Consider the following 22,195-nt stretch of genomic DNA (forward strand, 5'->3'; position numbering starts at 1 on the left):
GGGAGATGACCTGGCCCGGAAGACCCCGCCCTGAAAAGGGCTTGGGACCACCTCGATGTTGGCCTTCGCAGTCCGGGTTTGTTCAGGTCAACCCCAACCTGGGGATAGAAAAACTTTCAACTGCGAAAGGACTAGACATACCTGTGGGTTAAACGCTGATCGGGAAGGAAGATCGAGATAGTGTCAACACCTACAACTTGAAGGTGTTATAGGAGCAGACACAACCGGATTCCCTCTGTATGATCTGGCAGATGGTTGGTGGATCGCATCATCTCCTCAGGAACCGCTCTTCTCCCCTTAAGTACCTTTCCTGCTCCAGGAAGCGGCGGAGGTAGGCTGAGAGACAGTTCTTAACACGGAGATAGATGCGATCCTCCTCGTTAAGAAGGTGTTTTTTCCTGATTTTCCAAATGTGGTGTTTAATCACATTTATTAGGAAAATCAGGTGTTTCTTGTTTTTGGTTACTGGGGGAGGAAACTGTAGCAAAACTACTTCGGCGAATGTGAGCGCTGGGATCGCAAGCACCTCAGCCAGTCTGTGCCAAACACGCTGTACTGGCAGGCAGTGAAAGAAGAAGTGCCCTACAGTTTCTACCGCACCACAGACGTCGCAGAAGGGGTTGCACGGTCGCGAGCTGTAGGCTGATTTTACCAGTTTCACCGGGAGTCTGCCGTAGGCGATTCTCCAGGCTAAGTCCCGGTGAAATGGTTGCCCCCAGCTGTTTTTTATGTTGGTGAACAGCACCTCTTCGTTTGTGCCCAGATCGGGCTTTTCCCAGTCAAAGTGGTCAAATATTTTCCAGTACAGCTTGTTTTGGCTAAGCTGAAGCACTCGAACTCCATCCGTTTCCATTTTTTTGAAAATTTGCATATTGTGTAGTACCACTCTGGCACCGTCTCCGCACATGGTCCGGCGTGGCCAGTGGTCCCGAAGTAGGGTAGGAAAAATCCTAAGAAGTATTTAATCAGATTGCCGGAAGGGTGATTTGATGCCAGTGCTTTCCATATGATCTGAGTAGTGTTGGTTAGGTGGCAGTGTTTGAGGATTGGCAGGGCGAATCCCCCTTGTGTGGGGGGAAAATGGAGAAAGGCCCTGCGCACCTCATGCCTCCTGTTGTTCCAGAAAAAATCAGTGACATGTTTGTGAATGGCATTGTCTTGTGTGTTTGTGATGTTTGTGAGGTTAATGGTGTGCAGTAACATCGGTTTTAGGACTGTTTTGATAACTGTTGCTCTACCTTCGAATGATAGGTAGTTGGGACTGAAGGGTTGGAGTTTTTCACGACACATTTCTATTAAGTGTTGTGTTTGCAACACTGGGGTCTCTAGGAAGGGAATTCCTAGTATTGTTAATGGGCCGGTTGTGGGTTTCAGACCATACGGAAGACTGGCAGGGCCGAATTTCCCATAAATTTTGATTTTTGTTTTTTCGGGATTAGTGTGAAGACCACTGAGCATGCTGAACTCTCGCAGTATGCCGAAGAAGATGTAAATCGAGTCGGAATCCCAAAGGGTTCCGACGATGTCATCGGCATATACGACAGCTTTGCTCTGTTTGGAGCCTGAGGGCAGCGCTATTCCTCTTACTGCGTGCATCTCATCAATTTTTTTTAGAAGAGGCTCTAATACTAAAGAGAAAAGAAGGGGGGCTAAGGGGGCAGCCTTGCCGAACCCCTCTGCGTATGGGAATGGGTTCTGAAAGAAACCCATTAATCGCAATGTGCATTGTTGTTTTACCGTACATGCTTTTGATTGCTTCCCTTACGCAGGCCGCCACTCCGACTTTCTCTAGGATATAGTGCAGGAAGTTGTGCTTTGCACTATCAAACGCTTTTTCTAAGTCTACTGATACGAGTGCAAGTGGGAGTTCCTTGTTCGTCACAAGGCGAAGAAGGTCTCTTATCAGGAAGAGGTTGAGCTCCATCGATCTGCCCGGAACTCCGTATACTTGAGTGCTGGTTAGCACATTCCCAATGCCCAACTTCAGATGGTTGCAAATCATTCTTGCAAATAATTTGTAGTCTGTGTTAGTCAAGGAAATGGGCCTCCAGCTACCCACGCTATTTAGGTCTCTCCCTTTCTTGGGGATGAAAATTGTGTACCCACTAACGAAGTCAGCAGGTACGTCACCGGTGAATAGGAATCTGTTGAATAATGAGACCAGGATAGGCAAGATGAAGTTCCAGGCTGAGCGATAGAGCTCAACGCCTAGCCCATCCAGGCCAGGGGTTTTCCATAGCTTAAGCTGTTTGTAGGCTCGAGTAACCTCTTCCGAAGTGATTGGTCTCTTTTGAAGAGTTCTGAGGTGTTCAGGCATGTTGTCAATGTTCCACACTCCGAAGTCGCCTGTCTCCTCAGCTTCATCGGAATAGGTTCTCGTGTAATGCTGGGAAAATTGCTGCAGGATGTCTCCCGTGGTTGTGAGTGTTTGCCTGTTAGCGTGAATTTGCCGAACCGTTTTCTCGTCTTGTGCTGCTATGCGCTGCCAATTGTAAAAGGTGGCCGACGGTGTTTCCGCCTGCCGGAGAAACAGTCTGGCACGAAAATCGAGCTCGGCGACTTTTTTCCGTCGAAGTGCCTCGAGTTCGATTTCCACGGCTTTAATAAGCGAATCGCTAGGAATACCGTTTCTCTGATTAGCCCGGTACCATCCTAGCTCTCGATACAGCTCTCTCATTTTTTTTCTTTGCGCGTGAGCTCTTTCTCTGGAGATGTTTTGGAAGAGCTCTTTTGCCTCAGTTTTGAACTGGGCCCATGCGTCCCAGTCGGCCTTTTTCCTTCCTTCGCATAGCAGCTGCAAATCCTTGCTATAAATTTTGGGGAGGCTCGGAGGCATTTTCCAAGGTCCTCTTGATGTTTCTACGACCTCGGGTGGTTCAACTTTCATGAGAACCATTTCATGGTCTGTTATCGAGCTACCAACCGCTATATGCCTGACCGAAACAACTCGTGGCCCTAGGTTCCTGGAGATATAAAGGCGGTTGAGTCATGTTGCGACTCCTCCTCTCGCCCATGTGGTACCCACTGTTTCTGGATTGTGTTCCCTCCAGATGTCAATGAGGTCGACATTATCACAGCACAGTTGCAGTTCCCTAGAGCCACCGGTACTGGAGTTGTTGCTGCCACCAACTTTGTCAAATCTTACGTCAGCGATGCAGTTCCAGTCCCCCCCGGCTATGATATACTGAGCCCCATGTAAATAAGGTTCTAGGGACATGAAGAACCTGCTTAGCTGGTGGACGTTGTTAGGGGCATATACATTAAGGAAGCGGATGACTCTACCTCCAAACTTCCAGTCTATAGAGACTAGACGTCCTGCAGCATCTTTCTGTACATTGAAAAACCCACCTAGAATAGGCTGACGAACAAGGATTCCAACCCCCCTCGCACAGCGCTCTCCGAAACACCAGAAGCTTTGTACGGGGAAGCTTCTGGAGAAGTTCTCTATGTCCCAGTACTGATAAAAATGCATCTCCTGAAGAAAGAGTACATGAACCTCATGCAATAAGAGTAGGCTCCAAACAGCGCATTGGGCATTGACGGAGCGCAGACCGTTAATGTTGAGAGTGGCGATGCGAAAAGTGTTGTTCATTTTAGTGGTGTAGTTATAGGGAGGGACGATTAGAATTTTAGTAACTATTTAGTAACTATCTCTTCAGTAACTATTTTGATTAGTGCTTGGTATAGCGCTGTGATGTCGCTGTCGTCTAAGCCCATATTGGCGGCTAGAATGGAGTTCCTAAAGGAGTTTTGTTCCTCATTTAGAATATCTGGCGCGGCAAGTTTGTCCCATTCCAAGCCAACACAGGGTTTTGATGAACCCTTCATGTAGTGGGCATAGAAGTGTGGCTCGCCGTTTTTTTCTAATGCGTTGTGGATTCTTTCGAACCCGTCCTGGTCTTTATGGATGTGGTGGAGAATAGTAGCTCCCCCTGGAATTATTTTAGGGAATGGTGCTGGGGTGGGTTCCATTCCTGTCGTGGGGAGGGTAGTAAGGTTTCCGCCCATGGGCAACCTTTTAAACGAAGCTTGTTCGTCTTCTACCTGCTTCCTTTGACGTTTTGCTGTAGAGGTGTCCATTTCCTCTATGGCAGATGCTGTGGTTGTATCTGTGTTCGTGGTGGTGGGGGGAAGGCTGTCTGTTGAATTTTGGCTTCTGTACTTTTGGTTTCACCCAATGATACCTGTTTGAACCCCTCCTGTTTGCCACGTTTGGGTTGGGCTGTTGTTATCGGTGGCGGGGTTGGGGTGGGTTTTTTTGGTGGTTCTGTGTTGTCAGAGCTAAGGGGGGAGGAATAGGGAGTGGTTGTATCGCACCCCCATTCGTTCTGCTGATGTTCTGTTGACACACATTGTAACTGTGGTCTTTTTGGTGGCATTTCTTACAGGGGTTGGTGCAATGTGGTAGGGAATGGCCAGATTCGCCACAATTGCTGCACTTGACCTTGGCACATTCTGCTCCCAGGTGTTCGTGGGAGCCACACCTGTAGCATTGCCTTGTGACACCTGGGTAGTTTACCATGACTTTTGCGGAGCCGATGGTGACAAAGTTCGGAACAGATTTCATCTCCATTGTGAAGATGACCTCTCCTGATTTCCAATCCGGGTAGTCGACATCAGTGCCCCGTTTAATGTTCTTAATTGTGCCCCATTTAGCGAATGTCTTGTGGATGACGTCGTCGCTATTTTCTATATATTCGAGGGGAAACCTGTCAATTTTTACCGTTCTTAACAGGCTTCCCACCAAGAATGGAGTGATTTCTACGTCATCACATTTAAAACCCTCCAGCAGTTTGTCCCTAGTTGTGGTGTTTTTTACTACTACCTGGTATCTCCCTGCCCCAAAGGGGGTAAACCCGTAAATGTTTTCGGAACCTACTGCCTCACAAAGTGCTTTACAGATATGTCTTTTGTCTAGGGATGGGTCCGTTTGAAAACCGCCCGTTCTCACCCTAGGAAGTAGTAAAGACATGTCAGTCTTAGGTTTGGCCATGGCAAAAAAAAAAAAAAAAAAGATATAGGATCTAGGGAAGAGTATGATCGTGGTGGTAGATTAGTAAAAATACCGTAGGACAGGAAAGGTCCTACAAGCAAAGAGAGAGTAAAGTAAGAGAGAAATCCCGTAAGAACAAGTCTTACCAATAAATCCTGTAGCTTAAGCCCAGCTACTAGCAGAAAGAAAAAAAAAATAGAGTGAAAGGAATCCAAAAATAGAGAAAGAATCTTCCCAACCACAATCGATCCGGAGAAAGCAGCTCTCATAGACGCTCGCGTCCGCTGAATCCAGGAACTCTCTCTAATGGTGAAAGATTATCACGTACTATGAAGGGAAACCTGAGCCCAGACTAGTTTCGATCTTTATTGAGGTCTCTTCAGTGGGAGCCAGGCCCAAGCAGAGATACCAGGCAGAAGCATTAGCAAGGTCATCTCCTCCTATAGGAGCTGCCAAACGGTGTGCCACCTTTTTATTAAATTACTCTGGATTTAGAGAAAGATGTTGAAAGTTTATTTTTCACTTGGTTAGAATATAATAAATTTAGTTTAATCCTTTATCCAAGTGTGAGCAAACAAAGTTTGCGCCTGAAAATATCTTCAGGACTGGGGTAAGGTGGTGTATCTTTATCCCAGTACCCCAGGATAAAGGATTAAACTAAATTTATTATATTCTAACCAAGTGAAATCAAGTAAGGTTTGCTTGTTTGCTCACACTTGGATAAAGGATTAAACCAAATTTATTATGTAGAGAGTTTCGTTAATAGTGTTTTGGCTGTATCCATTTTTTTGAAAAGTATTGCTGATCACTTTAAATTCGTCTTTCAGTGCCTGTTCACTGGAGCAGATCTTCAGAGCCCTGTTTTGTAGGGTATTGATGACACCTAGTTTTTGTGTTGGGTGGTGGTAGGAGTTTATGTGCATATATATTGGCCAGTATGTGTCGTTTCTGGTAAACCGACACATACTGGCCAATATATACAAGGAATGCAAGGACAAACCTGTCGAATTTTTTCAAAATAAACTAAAAAATTTAAAAGAATCTCAAAAAGTGATGTTGATCGTATCAGGAGGTGGAAACATGAAGGCTTTAGAAGCTTCATATCGTGTGTCGCTATTAATAGAAAAAAGTGGTGCAGTGGAAACAATTGGTGAAACTTTGGTCAAGCCTGCAGCAAAAATAATAGCGGAAATTATGATCGGAGATAATGCAAAAAAATCTTTTAATCGGATTTGCCTTTCAAATAGTACCATTCATCGAAGAATCACTGAAATGGCTGAAAATATAAAACAAACATTGTTATCTGATATATGTAAGAATCATTATTATGCGTTGCAGGTAGATGAATCCACTGACATTACAAATCTTCTAGTGTTAGTAAGGTATGAAAAAAATCGAAAAATTCATGACGACCTTTTATATTGCCAACCCTTGCCAGAACATACAACACGAGAAGAAATATTCAACAGTATAAATACCTTTATGCATCAAAACAAGCTTGATTGGAAAAGTTGTGTTGGAATAAGCACGGATGGAGCCAAATCCATGGTCGGATCTAAAAAAGGGCTTGTTTCAAGGATTTAAGCTGTTGCACCAAATGCAAAGTCGACACACTGCTGCATACACAGGGAGGCTTTGGCTACGCATATGATGTCTATAGACGTAAGAAAAGTTCTTGATGAAGCTGTAAAAATCATAAATTATATTAAAGGCCGTCCTCTAAACGGCAGACTTTTCTCTCAACTTTGCAAAGAAATGGAAAGCAACTATACACAACCTATTTTCCATACCGATGTTCGTTGGCTTTTTCATGGAAAAGTCCTTACTCGTTTATTTGAACTTCGGAATGAACTACAAGTTTTTCTTGATGAAAAGTTTGAATCGAAAAAGCATTTACATAATTGGAAATGGCTCAGTCAATATGCATATCTGATTAGCATATAAGAAAATTTCTATATTTCATGTCCAAGATAAAGTGAACGCCACGTTGGCAAAAATGAAGTTATGGCAAAAGCGGGTTGGTAATGGAGAATTTGATGCATTTCCATCGCTTCATGAATTGCTCGCAAGTTCAAATGAACAAATTGATGATGATGTGAAAATTACTATCATGCAGCATTTAAAAAGATTACAAATGAATCTAGAAAAGTATTTCCCTGAATTGGACATTAATATTGAATGAATAAGATACCCTTTCAATAAAATCAAATTATGACAAAGGTACGACAAATTATGACATGATGTATTACTCTGGACATGAAAACCTTCAAAGAAATGGAGTAGCATTCATAGTTAGAAGAAAATACAGAAAATATGTTTTAGGTTACAAACCAGTGTCCGATAGAATAATTCTAATCAGAATAAAGGCATACCTAGTGAATGTTACAGTCATACAGGTGTATGACAAAAGTGGCCAAAAAAGAAGAAGAACAAGGCATCACAAGAATATTTGGTTTAGGACTGAGGAATGAAGCAGGAGAAAGGATGTTGGAGTTTTGTGTTGAGAACAGTTGCTTTAGTGCAAACGCTTGCTTCCAACAACATAAAAGGAGATTGTACATATGGACTTTACCTAATGGAGAATACAGAAATCGGATAGATTATATTGTTGCCAGCAGAGTGCTATCCAAGCAGCAAAAACACTACCTGGTGCAGACTTGGGCTTTTGCTTTAAATGCTTCATTTATAGGATTTAAGGCATACCCAGTGAATGGTATGCCTTAAATGGTATGCATTACTGTCCTTTTGTTTCTTCTTTGTCCTTAGTTTCAATTTAACTTCAACTATCAATAATTCATGATCTGTCAGAAAGAAATTAAAAAGTTTGGAGAAGACAGGAAGAGAATAAAACTATGGGAAGAAACAAAACACACAGTCATAGAAGCAGCAAAGAAGACTCTAAATAAAGCAACAAGAAAGAAAGGTTGTAAATGGTTGTCAGAAGAAGCTATTCAAATAGCAGAGGAAAGAATAAAAATGAAACTTCAGAGAAACAAAGGAAGGGCTAGACAACTGAGTGCAGATTTCCAAAGACATGCAAGGAAAGATAAGGAAAAACATCTAAACAAAAGGTACAAGGAAATTGAAGAAAGCAATATTATGGGTAGAACAAGAAATCTGTTTAGAAAAATAAACATATTTTTGGTGTTAAATCTGGTGGTAAATAATGTTACAGGGAACTTTATCCCTAGGTTAGGAGTTGTAAAAAAAAATAATTTGGGTAAATGTTTGATGGAAGAAGAAGAAGAAGCGGTGAAAAAAAAGATGAAAAGAGTATGTAGAGGATTTGTACATGAAAGATAATAATATTGAAGGATAATTTGAAAGGAGAGAATTTGTTGAGGAACCCATGATAATGAAAAGTGAAGTGATATCTGCAATTTAACAGCTGCCAAAAGGAAAAGCTCCTATAGCTGATGGTGGTCACTGGAATTATTAAGAACAGCTGGGGATGAAGTAGTAAATATATTAAGTGAAATTTGTCAACAGGTTTGAAAGAAAATATACTGGCTAAGATTAGAAAACATCAGCATTCATCCCAATTTCAAAAAAACCAAATCCCAGAGATTGTGAGAATTATAGAACCAAAGTAGGAACCATACGTGACTAGAGAAATGCACAAGAATAGGCAGGCTATAGGAGAGATAGAGGAACTAGAAACAGATTATGGAAAGAACAAGAGAATTTTAAAGTATTCATTATAATGTTTGATTGATTATAGGAAAGCTTTTGATTGTGTGGATCACAACAGACTGTGGATTGTAATGAGATCAATGGGAATACCTGACCATCTAATTCTCTTGATAAGAGAGCTGTATTACAACCAACAAGCTTCAGTAAAAACAGTCTTTAGAGAAGCAGATAGTCTCCGAGAGGAAAAAGGGGGTGCAGCAAGGTTGTATGCTGTCGTCTTACCTTTTTAAAATTTATTACTATTACTATTACTATTATTACGGGCAACTCCAGGGAGTCATTGGACTCATCGAGGGAGGCCCCAAATCATATTCATCACAACTATTTGACATTCATACAGTATCTATCATACCTCGCCTTAAACTCATTCACTGTCACAGCATCCACCACAGACTCAGGGAGCGCATTCCACTCATTCACTACTCTAAAAGTAAAGAACCCAGCTCTAACACCTTTACTAACCACACTTTTGCCCAGTTTCCATGGATGTCCCCTAGTCCTCTCACAACCAGCCCTGTTCTCAAAAATATCTTCTGAATTAATTTTATAGAAACCCTTCAGTAATTTGAATGTCTCAATCATATCTCCCCTCCTCCGCCTATCAACCAATTTTTGCAACCCACAAATCCTCAACCTGTTCTCATACGGTTCATTCCACAGACCTGCTATCATCTTGGTCACTCGCCTCTGGATCCTCTCCACCTCCTCCCCATCAAGAAGAAACCTAGGTGACCAAATCTGAGCACAGTAGTCTAGATGGGGTCTTATCAAGGCTCGATACAGAGGAACAATAACCTGCTTGTCTCTGCTTGTCATCGTATTCTTCAGCAACCAAGTGATTTGATGAGCTGTTTTGGTCACTTTTGCAATGTGTCCCCTAAATTTCAATTCCTTATCTACCAACACTCCTAAATCTCATGCCTCATCAATTTCCTGGAGCACGGTTCCACCAATGCAGTAAACTGCCGCCAATCTTTTCACCCCAAAATGCATAACCTTACATTTTGCCACATTAAACTGACAGCCATTCTCCTTAGCCCAGACCTCCAATCTATCCAAATCATCCTGCAAAATTTTGACGTCATCTGCATTCACTATTACCCTACCCAACTTCGCATCATCCGCAAACAAATGAACTGTTCCTCTCAGATCATTTCCTATATCATTTATGAACAAATTAAACAGCAGTGGTCCAAGAACAGATCCTTGTGGCACACCACTAGTCACAGGTCGTCTTGTGGACTCTACTCCCGAGTAAACCACTCTCTGATATCTCTCCGTCAACCACCCTCCTATCCATCTCACCAACCCTATGTCCATTCCCATATGCTGCAATTTACTGATTAGAATTCCATGTGGAATCCTGTCAAAGGCCTTGGCAAGGTCCAGTAGAATCACCGTAAACCCATTACCCTTATCCAGTTCAGCCGTCACTGTGTTATAACACGTGAGCAAGTTACTGAGGCATGACCTACCCTTCACAAAACCATGCTGTCCTCGATACAGTATCCCATTTTCTTCTATCCAATCTTGTATTTTCCTCTTGACTATTTTCTCTAAGACCTTGACAATGATTCCTGATATGCTAATCGGTCGGTAATTTACTACAGCAGTCTTGGAACCACCTTTATGCAGTGGAACTATTTTCCCCTCTTTCCACCCGCTCGGGACTAACCCAGACCCGAGACTCAAATTAAACAAAATGGTCAAGGGTACTGACAATTCTTTAGCTGCTTCTCGTACAACACGAGCTGGTATACCATCCAATCCCACAGATGTATTGACATTGAGGTTATGCAATAGACTACTCACCTCCACTTCATTAACCACAATTCCCGTATAATCTACTGGTTTATTCGTTTCTGCAATGTCACCACCTGGATGATATACTTTTGCAAAGTGCTCACTCAGTAACTCAACTATCTCAACTGATTCAGTTACCTCCCTACCATCGGCATTCTTTAAAATCAATCTGCCATGTACATTTTTCCTTTTACTTGCTACATATCTAAAAAACTGTTTAGGATTCTCTTTAGCCTGCATGGCCAATGTTCTTTCGTAATCCTTTTTTGCTTTTCTTACCACACTCGTCACCCTTCTGGCCTGTGCTTCATACCGTTCATGTGCCTGCCGGTCACCCTTCTCCTTAAATTCCCTCCATAGTTGTTTCTTTTTTTGCAACTCAAGCTTAATGGTGTTATTCATCCATTTAACCCCTACTTGATTTATTATTCGGACTCTAGGTATACAGTCAGCCATTGCTTCATGCAAGCACTTCTTAACTACCTCCCATGCACTATCAACTTCTAGTCCTTGCAGTTGTACATGCCATGGCACTGAACCAATCAAACTCCTAAGCTTGTCATACTTTCCAGCCCGATAATTCCACATGTACCCTGTCTTAATTGAAAATTCTACACCTTTAGCCACCTCCCAAGTTAAGACCCTATGATCACTCTCACCGATTGGTGGCAATGTGGTCATATTTGTTACAGCCAAATCCTCAGATGTAATTACTAGGTCAAGCACTCTCTGACACCTAGTATTTTCCATTACATGCTGTCGCAGATAGTTATCCCTTAATAACCGCATAAAATCCAGTTCCTTCCTCCCGTGTGTCCTCTCCTCACTCCAATCAATGCGACCATAGTTGAAATCTCCCATAATAATCACCCTCCTTCCACCCATTTCTTCTATTTGCTTGTGCATACTGTCACCACCATCTTTTCCATCACCTGGTCTATAGCAGCACCCAATTGTATATTTAGTTCTGCTAGCCACAATCTCACACCAAATGGCCTCAAATGTGCTCTTTTCTCTATCCTGCAATTCAACTTCTATTCTCCTTGGCTGGAGCTCATCAGCTATCATCAACAATACTCCTCCCCCCATTTTATTCTCTCTGTCATTCCTGAACACACTATACCCATCACATTCAATCCCACTAGTTATATCATCTACAGTCAGCCATGTTTCACTAATACCTATAGCCTGTGGTCTGGAAGTGCCAACCATGGCCAAAAACTCTTCCTTCTTGTTCCTAATACTCCTAGTATTAGTGTACATGAATTTAAGACCCCCATTAGCCCCAACCCTACCTTGATGCCTTATATTAACTATCCCACTCAGATTTGTTGTCCTTATTTGCTCTGTCATATTATATTCATTCTTACATTCAACTGCCTCCATAAGGACTGTATCTCTACTCCCCCTCCCCTAACAAATCTAGTTTCCCTGAATTTGCACATCCACTACATTCAGCAACACTTTCTCAAGTCTTCTTACACCGTAACCATTCAAATGCAAGCCATCCATCTTATATAGATCCTTTCGCCCATCAAACTCACTCCACACATCCACAAATTCCACACCACTCGTCATACATAACCCACGCATAAAGTCATTTGCAATTATAGCCCTCCTTTTAAACATTTCACTGTCATACCGTGGCAAAAGACTAATCATTCTAACTCTCTCACTCTTTTCTTTTGCTACCTCAAACAATTCATTCAGGTCTTCTATCATTTCCATTTTATCTCCTTTCAAATCATTCGTACCTGCCACAACAATCATTTCTTTCACCCTTTCCTTTTGCTCTCTAATAGACGCAGTTACGTCCTTTATGGTCGCACCAGGTTGGTACGATTTTGTCAAATCCTCTACTAACACACCTCGTACTAACGAGTCTCCATACAGCACTCTATCCTTCATTTTGTTCATGTTCACATTCATACGTCTATTTTTCCTGTCATACCTTTTATTATTGGTTGGTTCATTCAGTCTATTTTTGTTCATGCACTCTAGCTGCTGTTTTGCTCTTTCTATCGCACTATTCAACAACGCGATCTCACTCAATGCATCTATCTCATCTTTTTTGTTCTCTGAGAAACCATTTATACTATCATTCACACTTTCTACATTCACACTCTCACAATTTTCATGTACAACCTTGCCGTTTCCTGTCATATCCCTGTTTCCTTCATTCTGAAGGTTGACAAAAATATCACACTCACGATCCGAAATACACTTCAATTCCGCATTCTCCCTACATTTTCTACACACATTCAATCCTTTATTATCATCTAACCACACTCCGACCGCACTCCGCAAAGCGTACATTTCACAGCTAGTACACTGACTCATTTCTTTTATGCTACCGTTCTTTGATAACGATGGCTAACCTTCATTACTGGCCGCCATTTTCCTTCGCACAGGTGCCATTATTATCTGTGACGTGTTTTGTCAAATTATACCCTAATCTTTAATAATTATTCAATTAATAAATAAGAGGAAAAAAAGTACAAACATCAGAACATTTAAGTACTAAATATAATTAAATAAAATGAAATATAACTAAATACAGTAACTTAGCTTCGTTTTGTCTTCCACCGTTACGCGTTCGATTCCGACGGTACCAAAATATATTATATCGCGACAGCAACTAACTTCCAAAAAAAAACCACTGAAGTACACTCGTATTCAGAGAAACAATTTAGCACTCAAAAACGTAGAAAAATGGGAGAAAAAGCGGACTATTCACCGATTAACATTTATATTTATAGTGAATAAATGTGAATTATAAATTCACATTTATAGTGAATAAATTATGACATGTGACATATTATGATATATTATGACTGATTTAGACAAAGATCCAGCTGGAATTAAGATTGGTGGCGGAAAAATTAATAATTTAAGATATGTAGATGATACAACCCTCATAACAGAAACTAAGCAAGTTTGGAGCATTTGATTCTATTGGTTAAGATGGAAAGTAACAAAACTGGGCTTAATTTAAACATCAGCAAAACAAAAGTGGTGGCTTCTGGCAATTTAAATGAATTTATAATAGAGAGAGATAAAATAGAAATCATTAAAAGTTATGATTTACTTTTTTGTATTTATATTTTTATAATTTACACAATCAGAAATGATGGTAAATGTGAAGATGAAGATGAAATTGAAATTTGTAATAGCAATGGGGAAAAAAGCGATGTTAAACCTGAAAAAAATTATGAAAGATAGAGGTGTGAGTAAGACCGCGAAAGATAAAATTGTCAAAGCAATGGTATTTCCAGTATGGATGTGAAAGCTGGATTATCAAAAAGAAAGACAGAAAGTGAATTGAGTCATTTGAATTATGGGTGTGGAGGAGATTATTAAGAATCCCATGGACTGCAAGAATGACTACTAAGAAAGTTTTAGATAATATAAAGACACAATGTTCCTTGGAGGAGATGATCATTAAACAGAAGTCGATGTTCTTCGGTCATATTATGCGAGCTGATGAATCATTAGAAAAGACAGTTATGTTGGGGAAAGATTGAGAGAATGATAAGAAGAGGAAGGCCACAAAAGAGTTGGATGGACAACATTAAAGAACTACCAACTTGAACTTACAGTTGGTAAAAGAAAGGACAAGAGGCTGAGTGGGATGGAGAGTCTTTGTGCACAAGATCACCAAGAGTCAAAAATGACTGGATGGCACATAACAACAACAAATAGCAATTTGAAGAACTTTTAAGGAGTTAGCCTTTGATAGTAAAAGCAAGAAAATTCACTGGGTGCACATTTATTTTAATAGTAATAACACCTTTTATACACATCTAATAGCAATTTAAAGAATTTTTAAAGAGTTAGCCTTTGAAAGTAAAAGCTAGAACATTCAATTTTGTTGTTCATTATACATAATGACAAGTTACTAACCTGAGGTCCAATTACACCAGGTGGACCAGGAGGTCCAGAAGGACCTAATTCACCCTAGAGAAAGAGAGAAAAAAGGAAATTTAAAAAAATTGAATCAAATGATTTTAAATGAAACAATTTTATTAATGCTGCCATTTTTATTATCTTGTTAGGATAGAAGAAGAACTCTGGATAATAATATACTATATTATTTCATTATTAAGCTGATATTTCACTATTAACTTGATAACTGTAACTATTAAGGTTCCTTAGTTATCAAGATCACCACCAATTAACAATATCTCATTATATTTGTTTTCCTTCCTATCTACAGAGTTCTAGCTAACATGGTATATACAGTATATACATACTTTTTATTATCAAAGCTGATATTATTTTTAGTAAACACCAACAATAATGTTTGATACGATTAGTATATAATCAAACTAATTATCTAAAAAAGCTTCAATAATTTATCAAATCACACTGATCACTTTAACACTGATGGAACTAACACTCCATTCTAACAAAAGATATTAATAAAAACTTTGCCCGCCCTTCCCCCCAAAAAAATCCAATGACCAACTTTGTCAATAGATACCACTAACAGTCTATATAAACAAAACCTACCGAAATAAAATTCACAGTTCTTTTTAAGCAATCCAGAAAAATCCAAATACTATGCTATGGCTAAAGCTAATAAAGGTTATTATTATTTATTATTATTAACATCAGACTTTCACTACATGGGAAAAAAAAGTGAGCCTTGTTAACTATTTTCCATATTCTCAGAAATGCATTCCACTCACTCACCAACAGCTCTCCATCTAAAATAAATAAATGAAAAAATAAATAAACTTCCTCACTTTCCTATGCATATCACATCCTCCTTGTACCATTTACAGGGAGTGATGGCCTCCTGTTTTCCATTTTCTACCTATTCTAAGAAAAGAAAAGAAAAAACTCATACTTTAATATAGTAAAAACCCTTCGCTAGTGATATTCCTACTCCTCCTATCCATCAGAAGGTATTCCCCCCCCCCCCATCTTGTCTTGACATCCAGCATTCTAGACACCTGACATTACTACAATTACTTTTTCTTTGGATCCTTTTAAAAATAACTTCATTTTCTTAAAAACCAGTCCCCAAATCTGCATGCATTCTGGTGGTAAGTTTAGTTTAGACGTAAACCTTTTAAGGAAATTACAACATATACTGAATATTAATTACAATAACTTTAATTAATACTTCCAATATTTTGACAAGTCAAATTGCCATCATCAGGGAACATAGTACAATATGACTTGCCAGGTGTTTACCAGGTTCCTTACAGTTGCAAACTGTCCTACTGTGGCCAAACAGATAGGACAGCAACATCAGAATTACTGAACACAAGGAATATGTAGAACAAAAAAAGGAGCATAAACTAGAGAAATATATATACAGGATCAGCATATATTTTGCTGGTTTTTGCTCCCTTTTGGTCTTTAATTCTTGGTTTTAAAATATTCTTTAGTTTTCAAAATTTCTAGTCCATTGGAATTATCATTTTCCTTGTTTATCAGTCTTCTTTATGCATCATTATCAACACCATTCTTTCACTACATGTTCTCAGCTCAATCAAGTCTTTTAACTTAGCCTCTGGTTGGAGATACAGGGCTCCATTATCTGCTAAGCTCTGCTATTTTTGTATTATAGTCATTCAGTTTGGGTTGATAACCAGTCGCATCCATGACTTCTCCAGACCTGGCTTTGACTCAGCTCTTTTGTAACCTCCTATTTCATATATTTTCCCAAATCTAACTGCTCCCTTGCTATTCAGGCTATCCCCCCATCTTATTATATCAACCACTCTAACACCCACCAATTTAGTACTGCTTACAATATCTACTCTTCATATGCAGTTCAATCCAACCCACTATTTTGTTATTTTGAACACAGCAGATTCGAAAGCAACAAAAATAAAATAAAAAAATAGCCTTACCACTAACACCCTTACATGCTTGCCTGAAATCCATTCATCACCTTCCTCATCAGCCTAAGTTGGGTTGAGGCTGCCATGAACAATAACTTTCCAGTTCAATCTATTAGCAGGCAAGTTATTTAAACTTCTGTAAGAGTTCAGACCACTTATACTCTTGATCTTTTCTATCCATTTCCTTCTAGGTCTTCATGGTGGTTTCTTTCCTACTACTCTTAATGGAAGAGTAGAAAGAGAATTCGAGGAAACGTGTTAGTAGGCATTCTGTACATGTGTCCATATCACTGTAACTGTAACATAACATTTTTATTACTGTTGAAATATTGTAGTGCAGTTCTTCTCTGATCTCCTGATTAGTTTTCATTTCAGTTCATGATGTTTTATTAATTTTTCTCAAACACTTGTTTTTAAAGCTTGTCAATCTTTGTTCTTCCTTCTGTTTAATAACCCAAGTCTCTTCACCATAAAGAACTATGAGGAACACCATTGAACTCTATATTTTGATTTTAAGTTCTTTAGAGAGATGTGTATTTTTCTATATGTTTGGAAGTTTGGTCATAGTAAATCTCTCTAGATTTATTCTGTGTTTAATACTTTCTTCATAATTTAGCCTGTCTGTGATCAATGTGCCTAAGTAATTTAAATATTTTAACCTGTTCCAGTTTATTTTCTTCCACAAAACTGAACAAAAGCTAAAAGGATGGCTGAAAGGTGATAATATAAGAAACCATACTTTCTTGTATTATACAGGTTTCTCAAACTTCACAAAAACAACTTTTTTCCCTCCAACAATAGCAGCTAACACTGACTACCTGGTCTTATAACTGGTAATTAGTTTACGGAATTAACAACGCATATAAAGTACATTAATTAAAGATAACCTTAATAAATAACTTCTATATTTCGGCAACGTCACGCTGCCATCTTCAGGAACATAAAGATATGGTATGTGCACGCAGGCACTAACAAAAGCAAATGAGGAAGAAAGCAAGAAACTAATATTGTTCCTAAAGTCCTAATGGTGCCCTCTGGCAGGCTAATTTGGTTATCTTGGCAGTTGGGCTGAAGTTCTCAAATTGGTTAGGTCATAATGTTAGGTCAAATTGGTTAGGTCAAAATGTAGGTCAAAATGTTAGGAACGTTTTTTAGAGCTGCTGAAGATTGTCCTACTTTGGCCAAACAGGAAGAACAACAAATATCAGGATTTCAGAACACAAAGACTACATCCGGTTTCACCAGTACAGCCGCTCTGAGCTGGCAGACCATGCCTTAGATACCCACCATAGAATTCATTGGAAGAAAACAAAAATAATACACTGCAGCAAGTTTAAATACGAAAGATTATTCAAGGAATCTTCAGCAGCTCTAAAAAACGTTCCTAACCTCAACAAATTTGGGTGCATGAAACTACCCCAAATTTGGGAGACCTACATTTTGAGAACTTCAGCCCAACTGCCAAGATAACCAAATTAGCCTGCCAGAGGGCACCAGGCACCATTAGGACTTTAGGAACAATATTAGTTTCTTGCTTTCTTCCTCATTTGCTTTTGTTAGTGCCTCCGTGCACATACCATATCTTTATGTTCCTAAAGATGGCAGCGTGACGTTGCTGAAATATAGAAGTTATTTATTAAAGTTATCTTTAATTTATATACTTTATATGAGTTGTTAATTCTGTAAACTAATTACCAGTTATGTATGACCAACGTATAAGCCTTGCTACTAGAATACCTGGTCTTATATAAAAACTTATCAAAATAAATAAATAAATAAATGAAATATTTGATAAGCTTACGGTCTTTATTACTTAGATCAAAACATGCTTTCAAAACAGGCAGACACAATCAGTTTTTTCCATATTCACAAATGTCCCAGTTGTATCACTTCAATTAACAATTCAGAACACGCGCAATTTACAGACAAAAAATACTAGCTGTGGTGGGCAGTTGATGCAGATGACTGGTAGTAGAGGATCAGTGTAGCGGTGGAGACGGAGAGTTGTACAGTGGGTGTCCTCCCGCAATGGGTCTTCGGACTCCTTGGAGGTGTCAAGAATAATAATAATAATAATTCCCAGGCACCATCATAAACCTCTTCATATATCTAGCAATTAGCAACAGCAGAACAAACTTTTTTAATTTTTAAATGGATATTTCAGCAAGACACTTAGTTTAGACTCCTACCCAGCTGAAAATAACAATGATAATGATGCAAAAAAGATGTGGTATCATGTACCACACTGTTTTTTTTTTTTAATTTATTTTTAGCAAAAGCATATTACTAATGTCTTGGCTGTCAAGTATGATGTTCCTGTGGCTGTGAGGCCTAGGTACTCCTTCCTTTAACAACATCAATGTCAATAAGGATGATTTTTTTTTTTTTTTAAGGATCAAATATGTTGCTCCTCATGCACATCATGTTTATGGATTTGCAGGAAAGTGGAGGAATAGTATCATTGATTCAGCAAAACAGCACCCATGAAAATAACTATAGAAGAAGATAAGAGTGGAAACAGCACATCTGTGAGTGCAGTTTTGCTGAACAGCAAAACAGTACTCACATCATAGCCCTTCCTTACAAAGGATAGTGTTAAAAAAGTGGCTAACCATTCTCTGATGTATTTTATCATTATTCAAGAAGTTTAAACCATCTTACCACCAAGATACTCCTTAAACACACCACTGATCAAAAGCATTAAGTCTGATTATCACTCTTACACAATATCCACATTTCAGGTCTATAATGCAAAATAGAGAGGATAAGACTATTGTAAATTTTAAGTTTCGTTTTTCACTGATACTCAACTGCCTTTCCAAACTTTCCATAAGTTTTTGAACACTCCTGAAGCCATTACTAATCTTCTATCCATATCATTCCTCACCTCACCAATATCAGTTATACAGCTATTAAGAAGACTGAAGTGAGAGACTAGTTCTATAGCACATTCTTTAAGAAAGACAAAGGACTCATACCTGTCTTCATGATCTTTGTCTTCCCAACGATGATAAGCAAACCCAGGTGACTACCATTCATCAGTTGCAACAAACAAGTAGGTCATTTCTTCCACATGCTTTATGGATAAAGCCATATCATAAACATGTCCTGTATCAGTGAAATCTAATGATCTGGTTTGACTTGTGCAAAGAATCAACTTGTTGAGCAAATAAATGTTGAGCATTCGATTAGAATGCCTTGCCTAAGAGTGTGGTTGGATATCTGCAAGGAGTTTAAGTGTGTTTAAGACACAGTATGATGAGCTGTGTGTGTGTGATAAAAGAACCTCTCAGATGAGTCTTTGACTCCATGAGATTCTTGGGGTGATAATAATAATAATAATAATAATAATAATAATCATGCGTATCAAGGATTTAAGCCTAGCATGGCCTGTTCCGGCCTTAGAAGTCATCGTTGAATTGTTTAAGAGGACGTCCTGGTTTTCTTTTTCCTAATGGCTTGTACTTTTAAGGCTTGTTTTGGTAATCTTTCTGTTTTCATTCTTTGAATGTGTTCCATCCATTTATGTTTATATTTTAAAATTTTTTCTATTACTGGTTCTTGGTTTAAATGTTTCATAATATCTTCATTTCTTTTGTGATCAAATAGGGTATACTTTGCAGTTTTTCTCATAAACTTCATTTCTGCTGTTATTAATCTTTGTTTGTCTTTTTGTTTTATTGTCCAGATTTCGCTTCCATACATTAAGACTGGTAGGACTAATGTATTGTATACTTTTAGCCTGGTTTGTTTTTGAACTAGGTTTGATTTAAATATAGAGTTAATTACACCTGTTATTTTTAAATATTTTGCAATTTTTACGTTTATATCCTTTTCATTTTCATATGTGATCATACATCCTAGGTAGTTAAATGAATTCACCAGTTCTAAGATCTTGTTATCTCTTACTATTTTAGTTCTTGCTGGATCTTGTCCTTTAAAGGCCATAGTTTTTGATTTTTCCATTGATATTATCATACCATAATCTTTTGATATCTCATTTAGATCTAATCTAAATGAGATATCCAAAGATATTATCATACCATAATCTCTGGATATCTCATTTAGATCTAAAATAGCTTTCTGTAAGTTATCTTCAGAATTTGTAATTATTATTTGGTCGTCGGCAAAGAGGAGAGTGTTAAGTTAACTGTAGGAGAAAGTTTAATTCCTTGATGTAAATTTTTATTCCGTTTTATTATTATTTCATTTAAGTAGATATTAGAAAGAGTTGCTGAGAGGGGACATCCCTGCGGACCCCTTGGTTTATCTTTCTCGTATATGATAGCTCGTGATTTAATCTTATTTGTATTTGATTATTTTCATATATACTTGTGATATCTTTTAGGATATTATTTGGTATTTGTCTTTCTTTTAATATGTTAAATAATGTTTCTTTTAACTTTGTCAAATGCTTTTTCAAAGTCAATAAATGCAATATGTGTTTCTATGTATTCTCTTCTTTTCTCTATTATTAATTTTAGGCAAAAAGGCCGGGTCTATACATGATCGTCCTTTTCTAAATCCATTCTGTACTTCTAGAATAAAGTTTTCAGAATATTTCATTAGTTTGTTATTTAAGATTCTGCTATATATTTTGTAACAGGAATTTAGTATACTGATACCTCTATAGTTTTTAGGGTCATCTCTATTACCTTTTTTAAAGATAGGAATCACAATTGCTTTTTTCTATTCTATTGGGGGGATACCAGTTGAGTAAATTTTATTTAAAAATAATAAGAGTCTTTCTTTGAATCTTGTTCCTGCGTATTTATATAGTTCTGAACCTAGCTTATCTTCTCCAGGTGATTTTCTGTTTCTTGTTTTTTTCAGGCTGATTTCTAATTCTTCTTCAGTTATTTCCTTTTCATTTTCGTTAATTGTTTGCCAGTTGTCTTTTTTAAAATATTTGTCTGTCCACAGTTCTGTGTAGTAATTTAGAAATTCTTCTAATTTCAATTCGGTGTTTAATTTTATGTTTTCTTTGGTATCTGTATTTAAGTATTTCAAAATCTTATATACATTGGGTCTTATTTTATATAAAGCATGTTCTAAATTAGAAACAAATTTATTCCATGATTCTCTATATCTTTTCCTGACTTCCCTTTTAGCTATGGCTCTTATTCTTTTATATTCTATTTCATCTTCTAATCTTTTACTGCTTAACCATTTGTGGTAGGCTTCTTTTTTCTTTTTGATTATTTCTTTGATTGTATCATCCCAGATCTTCAGTTTTTTTCTTTCTTTGAATTTTTTGGTTTTTCCTAAGCTTTCATTTGCTGCTGCATTTAGTATTGTTTTTATATTAAGCCATTCTATTTCTACATTTTGTTTTATTTTGTCTAGATATTGGTTAATTCTTTGTTCATATAGCCATTGCACATTTGTGTCATTCAATAAAATACAAATGTTTCAATTTTTCTTTCTGTTCTTGTTACTTGTAGCCATTTAGGTGGTAATCTTAATTTTATTTTAACAAGGAAGTGGTCACTGCTTATTTCATATCCTCTTTGAACTCTAACATCTAGTGAAAATTTTGATGTCTTTTCATTTAATATGAAGTAATCTAATATTGATTTCTATCCTCTTGCTGCCCAAGTATATTTATGTATGTCTTTATGTTATAGACAGATATGACAGATATAGACAGAAACTTTATGTTATAGAAGGAATTCATTATTTTTTTTTTTTTAGGTTATTATAAACTACAAAGTCAAGCAATGAACACTACAGACATAGGATGCACCGGGGAGTAGGTCTGACCACCTTATCCTGTGAACGGTTTGACGTCCGATGATTAATAAACCCTCGACACCGCAAGGTAAAAGAGGGAAAAGGAAGATGAGAT

At 38.1% G+C, this 22,195-nt stretch overlaps 1 protein-coding gene across 1 annotated transcript in view; it reads right to left on the minus strand.

The window, feature by feature from the left end:
• Window positions 1-22,195, minus strand: part of LOC150098029 (uncharacterized) — a 995,665-nt gene that overhangs the window by 782,972 nt on the left and 190,498 nt on the right. Inside the window, exon 11 of the mRNA XM_090406661.1 lies at window positions 14,393-14,446. Coding sequence (XP_090262787.1) covers window positions 14,393-14,446 — 54 coding nt within the window. The remainder of the gene's footprint in view (window positions 1-14,392; window positions 14,447-22,195) is intronic.

This window comes from Typopeltis vanoorti, chromosome 16 (genome assembly GCF_054136105.1).
Source record: "Typopeltis vanoorti isolate ZY-2024b chromosome 16, IOZ_Tvanoo_1.0, whole genome shotgun sequence".
In the NCBI taxonomy this organism is placed as follows: domain Eukaryota; kingdom Metazoa; phylum Arthropoda; class Arachnida; order Uropygi; family Thelyphonidae; genus Typopeltis; species Typopeltis vanoorti.